The sequence below is a fragment of the Xiphophorus couchianus genome, chromosome 9 (assembly GCF_001444195.1).
Source record: "Xiphophorus couchianus chromosome 9, X_couchianus-1.0, whole genome shotgun sequence".
Classification (NCBI taxonomy): domain Eukaryota; kingdom Metazoa; phylum Chordata; class Actinopteri; order Cyprinodontiformes; family Poeciliidae; genus Xiphophorus; species Xiphophorus couchianus.
The window spans coordinates 30,860,986-30,872,315 of record NC_040236.1 but is presented as its reverse complement, the minus strand read 5'-3'; the positions used below and the strand labels follow the sequence as shown (position 1 = coordinate 30,872,315).

Here is an 11,330-nt window from a genome sequence, read left to right as displayed (position 1 = left end):
AAAGCTAAGCAGCAAACCTTTAGTCCCAGAATGACAGCCGGTGTCCTGTCAGAAAAGAAACTGCAGAGAAGGCGGGGGGGGTTCAGGTCAAATTCTGCATAATGTAGGGGCAGCTGTCTATTGGCAAGTTTTCACACTGTGTTCACGATCGCTCAAAAGGAGAAGGAGAGCATAAGGGTTGACAGAATCAATGAACGGCACAAGCACAGACTCTGGGGAAGCGGGGGTGGCAGAGAGGGAAACGGCTCTGCGGAGAGCCGGGCTCTGCTTCACTCTGCCCATGACTCATTCACGTGGACGGCCCTGTCACGGAGCGCACAGAGAGAGGAGGAGGGTGAAGAATGGGCTGATGTGAGGGTGCACAGAGACAGGCGTCCATATGGCCCCTGAGGCTCCAATGAGGTCCCGGTGACAAAAGGGGCCTCTGCTCTCCAGTCGTCTCCTCTTCAAAACTCTCTGGGAAATCTGTTTCAGAGCGCCTCTCACTTTCTCTGTGGGCCAGCTCAGGAATGCGCCGCCTGCAATCCAACACTCACTGGCTAGTTATTGTTTTTATGGTTGATGCTCTGAATCTTATGTAACAGCCTGCGCCTTTTTTTTTTTGCAGCAACACCGTTTGTGCAGAGATGTGTAGAGAAGCTGTTGGGCTGGCCGCCTCTTTAATGTTTGGGACAATGGTCGGCAGCGCAGCAATAAACCCAACGGCTCCCACTGGCGTGAGGGGGGCATTCATGATGTCAGATTTTCCTTAGTTGACTTCTTCATCTACGTCCAAGAGATTTCCCAAACATAAAAAAGAGATCTGTAACTAAAGGGGCTGTCAATACAGAATGGATTGCCTGGGGTTCAATTTTTATCGCCGGTTCTTCAAAGTTTCCAAGTGAGATCCTGGGAAACAAAGCAAGCAGGTGCTGTGTAGGAGGAGCTGTAAATCTGGCTTGGCGAATTAAGCCATTGCCTTGGTATTGTTCTGGCTGGCCTCTCAGCAGCTCCTGCTGGGACGGGTGTTAGGTGGGGTGTTTTTTTTTTTTTCCTTCTTTTTTTGTGAAGGTCCATTTCCACAAATCTCCCAACATGGGGGCACCATGCACATTCAACACATGCTCATCCAAGCTGGAGCCCAGCTGCAGAGAGAGGGCAGTACAAGGGAGTTGATGCATTACAAAAACAAAAAAATAATCTTACAAATTGATTACGGAACTGCTTGGTTGTGTTTCTCTTTCTTTTTAGATGTATTAAGAGACATTCCTCTGAGCAAACCTTGGTTGCTACAACGATCTATACTTATTTCATCAGTCTTTTGATATATTGCTGTAAAGCAGCAAGCTGTTTCTCCTTGGAGCCTCTGTGAGGTAGGTGGTAGGTTTCATTATTTGACCCTTGACCTCATAAGAGATCAGGTGGCCAGGACACTGCTGTGGAATGTTACCCCCTTGACTCCTTTTCATTTTCTAATTTAAAGCTCTCAGCAGTTTGTAGTCTTCTCTTTGGTGACATGTAACACTTCTAAACAGCAACAGTTCATCGTTTTTATACATCTCAGGATGTATAAAAATGATCTTCATCTGGTCTTCATAAGTAGTTCTTCAGTCTTTGTCAAGGTCTTGCAAAGTCGTGCTTTTGTCTATCATTTCCTGTCAAGGTCTTCTGAAAGTTAGCACATACTGAGACTATCGTGGGAAAAAAAAAACATAAACAAGAAGAATGAGGTCTCACAAAACTAGAGCAGAGGAACAGTGCTGAAGGTGTTTATTAGGAAATAGAGGAAACAATCTGAACAAACAGAAGCAGAAAGAGATGTTATTGTTCAGAAGTCTGCATACCCCTTTTAAAACTCCCATGTTTTTGTGCTGTAAGATTATAATCAACTATTTCAAAACCGTTTCCATATACAATGTAATATTTATTCTGAGCAAATGTTTTCCAAATCTAGGGGATTGCATATTTACTTTGCAGTTCTCACAGCCAGAGTGAACATGTGCAAAGCAAGACTTTATGTCAGTGTTTTGAATGTTATTCAGATATTTGGATCACAACAACAAACAAATTTCTCTACTTTCAAAACTAACTTTAAAGCTTTATGACCACAATTTTGGATAAGAAGCTCTCTCTTTTATAAAATATCATGTTTAATGTGGACAGGGCCAGACTCGTTCATTAAGGTGTTTTTGAAAGAACTCTATTGGTCCAAGTTTTTGTTTCTAAAAGATATAAATGTTTCAGTAAACTAAGTCATTCACATTCTATTTTTTCAACTATTTATATTTTTCTTTTCAAACTATCTACCTGTTCCTACAGAGGACAGAGTCGCTGGTGGCTACACAACCAAAGTTTCTCTGTTGACAGCCGGAGAGACCTCTGCTGACAGCAGGAAGGCAATATTATAAACTAAAATACCAGCTGGCTCACTACACTTCCTCCACATAACTTTCCATCCTCTCTGCGCTTCATATCAGCTCAGTGTTGGAGCCCAGAGGAAGAACTTTGACTAACAGTGTGCCACCTGCAAGTTTATCAAACCAGTCAGGCCCGAATCATCTCATTAAATCTGAGCACAGCTGCTGTCAAGGCCTCTTTTCTGTCTCACCTTTCACATTCTTCTTTCCTATCAAGCAGAGCAAACCCTCCTGTCCTCGAGCTCAAAGGGAGAATGCTCTTTTCTGGAGGGGTGGGAGGGTGAGAGGTGATGAGCAGCTTACCTTTAGGAGGGATTAGTCTTATTAAAATGAAATGGTCTAGTCCTGAGTGACAGAGCAATGGAGGTGAAGCAGAGAAGAGACTGGTAGGACAGAGGAGAGGACCTACGTTATGTGAGGCTTTTGGCCCCTGAAGATCTGAGGCACCGCTCCTGTGTTCTCCTTCCCTCCATCCTCCACTTTCACTTTTCTTTTTTTCTCACTCTCTCTTCATCTCCCTTTCAATTTTTCATCTGTTCTATACTCTCATCATCGCTGCGGTTCAGAACAGCCGGATCTGTCAGCGCTGCGTCAAGAGATCTGCCCCCAGGCCTTCAGATGAGCTGCCAAGTACAGGGGCAGGACCGCGGGGGGAACAAAAGACCCCCAAAAAACACACCAGAAATCCTGGGACTTTGGTACATTGTGTTTAATAGCTCTACTATTGACGGGTACTGATGTAAGGAATGTGTCCCCAGGGTCACAACGTTTAAGCATCTCAGGGAATAAGAAATGGATGTTGGGATGAACAGGCAAAAACTGGTTTGTCTCTGTGAACCATACCAAGCCAGTTGTGTTTTAACTGTTTTAGATTTTTATGTGTTCGAAACACTTAAATGCAAGTGAAAAAAGATAATTTATACGTTTTTTATCTTATACTAGATAGCATCAGTAGCCATTTCCATGACAAATGTATGCAAAACTTTGTTGATATTCTGCCAGTGTAGAAAAACACAATTTTGTAGTTGCAGTGCGGAAGAAACTGGATCTCTTCCACATAAAAGTAAGTCAGGTGTATGAGTGGCACTCTATTCAATGTTTGCATTTTAACAGTCACTTAATATTCTTCCAAACATAAAAACACGGTTTCTACAGTTAAAGCTCTTATTTTGAATTGACAGTTTTGAAACATGATTCTATCATAAAATTCATATCGCTACAAAAAAAGAAAAAAAAGTAGAACATGTCGTCGAATTTAAGTTAGTTACAGTTCACTTAAAATATAGTAGCCATGCCAGTAGCATTGGAAATATGTTACAATAAAATATTTCAGGAAAGCCACACTAATGTATCATATTTGCATTCCTCAGCCAAAGAAAGCCATTGTGTGAGGGATTCTGGGACACGCAGGTATGAGCAAGTTATATAAGCTTTGTATTTCATTTCAAACCACCTTGTTTTCTCTGACACTAACAAGGTTTTAGATTCCCTTAAGTGCAACCAGGTATTTAATTTCCTATCCTAGGGTGGGCTAAGTTTTCAATACCAGTGAAATGAGAAATATTCTAAGATTTGGTACTTAGAAAAAATTATACACAGAACATATATATACTTCTCAAAAAAATAAAGGGAACACTTTAAGTGTTAAACACCTGTTTAAGTGTTCCCTTTATTTTTTTGAGCAGTGTAGATATACTTAATTTTTTGCATACCACCATCTTAGCACATCACAGCAGGCTGTAGACTTTCTCCAGGTTGTTGGGTTGTATAAAAACACAAATGTTGTGTAGTGGTTATCCTGACCTCTGACCTTATCAGATGGCAGTTCCTTCTGATCTCCAAACTTAGAATAGGAACAAAGTTAACTTGGTTTTGATGTCATTGAAATGTTTTGAGTTGTGATGTGAATTTATCTAAACTAGAAAGTCAACTTTATCTTACACACAAGACAGAAGACGTCTGAATGCTAAAGTTCACTCAAAATTCAGGCGTACAAACGAAATAATAAAATTCTAATATATATCAGAGAATTATGTCCTTGTATTTAAAAAAAAAAAAGAAAACAGAGTGATTTTGTATAATCAAATTAGTTATTTTAAGTTACTTATTTTAGTTCTATCCCTTTTAAACTGCATATTTTGTTGCCATGGTTAACAGCAGAGAAAAAGGGAAAAAAAAGCCAAACAAAGACTGCGTGTTGTGTGGCTGGTCGGCTGACATGCAACCACTATCCTGACTCAAAGGTCAGCAGAGATTAGGGAGCGAAGGAGGATGGAGAGAAGAAGAGAGAAGGTCTGTTTCTCATGTGGGTGGCTGTCCGGGATGTTTACTTAAGCCGGCTCATTTCTCTGCTCTCCCAAATTAGAAATGAAGGAAAGTACAGCTCACTACGTCAGAGGATCTGACATCAAGTGGGCGACCCTGACTATCCAAACACTCTGTGATATTAAGTCTGCCTTTGTTTTCACTCTTGCTTTCGTAAGGAAACCTTCGCAAGTCAAATTTAAACAAAGTATATTTAGAAATAGGAATTGTATGCAGCCATCTCTCTTCCATATGTTTAAAGATTTTTAAAAAGCCACGAATAAATATTTCAGCTGGATTTTATCCATCTCCAAAGACCCAAAATTAACTTGGAAACTGACAAAGACATTTTCCTTAGTGTGAAAGATTATATACACTTGGAGAAAGCCGGTGGAATTTTTGGCTCTGTCTTCACATAAATTCCAGACAGGACGTGTTTCTGGAGAATGGACATGTGGGAATTTAAACAGGGCTGTGCAGTGCAGACGGATATGTGTACATTCTGTATCCTAAAACTTTCTCCTACCTGCTCAGCGCTGTGATAAAAAACATGATAGGAACCCTCTGAAGTGATATCAAACACGGCTGAAAAACATTTAGTGCTGAAAGGCCTCTGGCTGCTTTGACTTCTCATGCTACTTAGCAGAGATTTGTATCGACTCAACATGAACCGTGACAGAAACCAAGTTCTTTGCATTCATTTTACATTTATTTTATATTATTTCCTACAATAGTGGAAATAATTGTAGGAAACTAGCTACAATAAATTAACTTAGCTTGCGAGTTAAAAAAGCAGCTGCATCTTGGGAATGTCCCTGAAGCCAAGAGTCATTCTGGGAGATTCCCACAGGCCAACATGGGCAATTCCCCAATGAATCTATCCACTGAGGTTTGGGTGCAACAACTCCACAGCTCTGCAAAGAATCTAAAGAAGAAAATAACATCTTTAAGATGGATGTGTGACATAGAAATAGATGCGTTTGTGTCTTTGTTTAAAACGCTTTTCTAATGATTGACTTCAAGGCTTGAATTAAATGTAGGAAAATGATTACCACTCTGGTTTTTGTGCTTCTATACTCCGGTTTTACACAGAACCACCGAAACTTGCTTTGTATGGATCTGAGGCCGTAAAACCTCACCAGTAAGTCCTTATACTGGTTTGGTTTTACAGAGCATTGGAAATCTTTATCTCTTCCAGTAATTCAATGAAAAATGGAAACTTATAGATAACATAGATGCTTTATGGCAAGCTGGTATATTTAAAGCATTCATTTTTAGTAAGGCTTACAGCTAAATAAATCCTAATATTCAGTTTCCATGTTGTCTTATGGTTTTATGGCCTAAACAATCATGTTAGAGGTCAAGAGTGAAGTTTCCACAGTCAGTGAGGATTTGGTCAACTGTGTCATCAATATTTTTTTTCTAAGTTTAAACTCAGAATTTTAGAGGACTTCATGTTTCCTTCTGATGCCAAACCTACATAAAAGATGAGAGTGACCAGAAATGCAGATGAGCTGAATGCCGCCCGTCTCCATAGCAACCTCCTGTCATTATCCACAGGTGTTTGTGTTTTGGTTTTCAAAACAAATGGTAGTAGCATAAAACATACAAAAGAAATATACTGCACTAAAACAAATGCTAATTATCATTTGTTTTAATGCAAACCTTTTATACAGGTTTGCATTGCATAAAATCAATGCAAACCTGAAAATAATTTTGTTTGTTTTCCAGTTAACCAAACCACTGATTTTATACATTATAGTACTTTAAATCTTTTTACCTACACCCAAATTTAGGTTTAAATTTGTTATAAAAGTTGCATTTTGCGGAAAGCAAATACAAACTAAACAGAGAGTTTGAAAACATGCAGCAACCAAACATGAATGTAAAATAATATCTTTATTATGACCATTTTGTTCGGGTTCAGTACAAAGCACTTATCTGATCAGTTTAGAGGTGCGTTCAGTGTGGCACTTTCTTCTCTAAAGGACAAAGAGGATGAGACAGAAATGAAGGATTATATCTAAAACGTGATGCAACAAAACAAGGCAAATGTAATTTGTAATAACAAATATAACAACAACGTGCTGTAACCAATGGATCCATGCTGTTTGTAATCGACCTTACTATTAGATCTCATATTATCACTTAAGTGTTTCTTGGATTCAAAGTACAGTCTGCATATTTAATAAATGGATGAAAATAACTAATCATCCTCCGTGTGTTTTATGATACTACTCAGCATTTCTTTCTGTTCTCTTTGCAGGCAGACAGTTTAAAAGCAACTTTGCTGAGGATATTTCATTAAACTCCCTCAGCAGTTCACTGACAAATGACATTAAAAGAAATGACATTAAAAAAATCCACTGAAAAACATACTTTTTAATTTGAGTTTGCCGCTTCCATAAATTTGAATCTTATAGAAAAATTCAGTTTGTTTGCATTTATCCTAAATATTAAGGTCTATGATTATAAGGTTTTAAAGAATACATTACAGTCTGTCACAATAAGCAGATTTCTATGCATTTTTGACACAACTATTTCAATTCTGTAACCCAAGACTTCTTAAAAAAAATCTGGGAAATGCTTGTGACTAAATATTGTTCGGTGAAACAGACAATTATTTCTGATAAGGCAGATGAACAAAGTCACACTTAATAAATAGAGCCAACAACTTATCTGCTTTTTAAACTATTCATAAGATTTTGCTCAATCTCACTTGCTTTCTCCAGATGGGTCAAGACTACAACTGATCTTATACTTAAGTTACTTTTTTTAGTTCGAGCTTCTTTCAAATGAAAAAAATTACAGTATGACCTTAAAATTCAAATACATTTATAAGAGGGCCCAGAGGATATCATGTAGTAATAATGTAGTCGCTTTTTGACTATGGTACCATATTTATAAAAAAAAATCTTGTGCATCTTAATCAATCTCCGCCTCTACGTCCTTTAGAAGAAAATGCAATCCGGTCATCACTTTATCTATGTAACAAGTGGTCAAACAAATAAGCACACATTATAAAATAGTCTTATTTTACACATAAATATGAAATACAATGGCAGATCAGACAGAGCCTTGCTTATGTTGGTAAAGCTTTTGACCATGCAACGTTCAGTACCATAAAAAACACACCAAAAGTCATGAACACATCTCAGTCCACCAGACACGGATTAGCTCAAATATATACACAACATAATAACAACACCAATAGCATTTTGTCATATTTTACAGCTAGAGTTGTACCATTAGTCCAGCACATTAAGATGTGTACAGGTAGCTCAAAGGGAGATTTACACGACTGCCGTCAACACTACAAGGTCATCAGAAGCTTTTTAAATACGCCTTTGAAATATAGGATGTAAAAATAATATACTCCAAATACATTTATATAATTATATACATATCCATATGTATATATGTCCATATAGGTTAAATACTGATCACTCTGAATCCCTGGATTGATGAAAACCTCCTTTGTTGCTTCAGGCAGCAAGGTAACAGATGCTAACCTGATGAGGCCTTCTAAATATCGCTACAGAAAACGTATGTTGACATCATCTGTTTAATTATTTAGCTTATGGTCATTTTAGTTTGTTTTAAAAAGCATAAAGAAAAAGCTTTTTTCTTTCTTTTCCTTTTTCAAAGTTGGGCTAGCTAGCTTGGATCTTCATGCTAAGCTAAAAAAAAAGAGCTAATTTCTCTATTACTGCAACTTATATTTATTTACCAAATGAAAACATTATCTTTTGCTGTAGATGAGCACAAAGATGACTAAAGAGAAAATGTCTTTCTGTTTTACAAAGCTAGTTGCCTCTAACTTTTATGCTAAACTAAAAGTAGTTTAGCTACCAAAGAAAAAATGTGTCAAAATTCCCATCCAATAAGAAATCAAATAAGTAAATTTAGCATTTGGTTGCTTTTATGACCTCCAGTATGAGATGTTTATCAAAACCCTTGCACAACAGAAATTCATGTTTATTTTTTGTCTTTAAGAGGAGTTTTCCACTGGCCCATTTTCTCACTTTATTCAAATCACAGTCATATTCATTCTAACACTAAGAAGCATGATAATCTACACAGCTACCTGCCTAATAAGTGCATTAATGTTGTATAATATTCTTGTACCTCGACAGAAAAGCTCTCAGTTGCCTTAAAAAGGAAATCCACTTTAATAAAAGAAAATAACATGTTTCTCCTAAAAACTTGGCTTGCTTTAATCAGCACTCAATCAAAACAGGCAGTAACAGGTAGCAGCTCTGAAACAGATGTGAATTCAATTTCTTTTGTTAGATTATTTCTCCGGTCAAAAAAATATCTGCTTCAATCATTAAAACCAAAACTTTTTGGATATTGAAATTAAGACCGGTCTGTAGTTCGTTGCCAAAATTGTAGAACCAACAATTAAAATATTCAAAGATGTTATTTAGTTTGTACAATCAAGCTGTCAGGAGATAACGTATTTTCTTTCAGGGTGGATTTTCCTCTTGACACACCACCTTCACACAATTAAGGCACCTTTTAAACCCCTGAGGGGTCAATGGGTTCTTCTAATAAGAAGAAAAGCAACAATAACAACATGGAACACAGAACAGGAAAGAATGCAAACCAAAACAAACCACATAATGTAAGACACATGAAAAACCAAAAAAAATTGATGGAATGTTTGTGGGTAAGGTAGAAATTCTAGAAGTGCCCTGTTTCATTTCTTCTCCTCTCACCTTGTAACTTATTACAGCAGCACCACAAGCCACAGGATTCCTGTGGAAACACTGTGGGTGTTTACGAAGCACCTTGATCAGTAAAGTAGGTTCTCCTCAAACCTCATCTGTGTTTATGGGTCTACAAATGGATATGCGTGTGTGCCTGCGTAGTAGTCAGTATCCGACGTTGAGCTTGTTCTTGTTTAGCTCTCGTTCCAGGTTTCCTATTAGGGTGTCAATGCTCTCCTGCAGGTCTCTCAGGTTCACCCTGTTACTCAGAACAGGACTGATGTCCTGGATCTTCATGTATGCCTGGTAAGCGTGCTCTTTAGGAAGTCGAGCTGGGAGGATGTGGTTAAACACTTTCTCCTCCGCCTCCTCCTCCTCTTCAAAAGCCGGCGTGTTGTTTGAACTGTCGCTCTCACTTTCTTTCTCCTCCTCCTCTTCTTCTCCATTTTCTTCCTTTTTCACAAACTCCTCTCTTTGAGGGTCTTCCTCCACATGGGGATCAGACGTAGGACTTGTGTCCCTCTCCTGGTCATCTTCCTCTGCGGCGTCCTTCTCGTGGGCTTCCTCGACCGCCTCTGTGTCTTCAGATGGCACATCGTCGTAGTCTGCTTCTTCTTTACTGGGAGGAAGCAGCAGTTCAGAGGGGAAGTAACTTTCACCACAGCCGCTCCAGTCGCCAGCATATCTGTTGCTAGGACTGTCCAGACGTCCCGGTTTGGGCCGCAGGACACCGGCCATCTCTGCTTCACTGAGGTTTAAAAACTGGGGGCGCTCTTTCCTACGTCTCAGAGGAGGGGCTGACAGAAGGTCGAAGGCGGCTGGAGCCTCAGAGGCTGCAGGGAACCGAAGAGACGATTGGTCATTTGGGTCCACAACTACAGGGAAAGATAAAAGACAGAATAAATTAATCAGACTATCATAGAATAAATACAAATTCATAAAAGTTAGCATGGAAGATTTGTTTAAAGGCCCAGAAAAAAAGTAATTAAAGGTGCATCTGAATAGTTTTTTTTCAGTAATTCAATTTATAAAGCGAAACTTATGTTATATAAGTTTGAAATATTTCAAGCTTTTATTTCTGTTAATTTGAATGAATATGGATCAACTAATGAAAATCTAATTTTTCAGAAAATTTTAATATTACATAAGAATTTTTTAAAATGCAGAAATGCAGAATTATGTTCTCGTCACCTTCCCAGTGTAATGGCTGAAGACATTTTTTTTCAAATTCATCTTTTGGAAAAAAGATGTGATTTTTGGTAAAAAAAAAAAGAAAAATTAATAATACTACTACTACTAACTACTACTACTACTACTACTAATAATAATAATAATAACTTATTAATAATGAAGTATGTTCATGATTATTGACTAAAGTTGTAGTTTAGTAGAAAACTATTCAATATTTCAGTAATAAGAATAATTTTAGATTGCTTTTATGCAATATCAAAATTTTCTGACAAGTGAATAGTGAAGTGAAAAACAAAATTTCAGGTTTTTTTAGCTGTAAAACATTAACCAAAATAAAAACTTTAATCAAAAACACTTTGTGGAGTTAGGATTGAATTGAAATACAGAAACAAAGCAGCTTTTTAATCATGTTACAATCTATACAAATGCTGCAGTAAAAATAGAAGTTATTGAGATATGCATTGTATAAAACCCAAATTAAGATGGTGAATAAATTATGATTTTGCAGAATATCTTATTTTACATTGATTGACAATGTTCCTGATTGAAACCAACAATTACAAATCATAAGCAAATAAAAGCCAAAGGTTTGAAAAGAGAAAGTTTTAGCTTCTGTAGGGCTCAGCCTGTTGGGTGCTTCACATAAAGTGGCTTCCTTTGTTGCTTCCCATTTATTTCAATACAAAGAAGGCAAACGCACTCCAGCTTGGGGGCAAAATAAGAGCAA

The 11,330-nt window shown here is 37.7% G+C and overlaps 1 protein-coding gene across 2 annotated transcripts in view; it reads right to left on the bottom strand.

Moving 5' to 3' along the window:
• Window positions 1-6,580: 6,580 nt before the first annotated feature.
• The window catches only part of syde2 (synapse defective 1, Rho GTPase, homolog 2 (C. elegans)), a 46,166-nt gene continuing 41,416 nt past the window's right edge, over window positions 6,581-11,330 (bottom strand). For both annotated transcript variants that reach the window (XM_028028163.1, XM_028028164.1), the window contains exon 8: window positions 6,581-10,287. In XM_028028163.1, coding sequence (XP_027883964.1) covers window positions 9,578-10,287 — 710 coding nt within the window. In that variant the 3' untranslated portion in view covers window positions 6,581-9,577. The remainder of the gene's footprint in view (window positions 10,288-11,330) is intronic.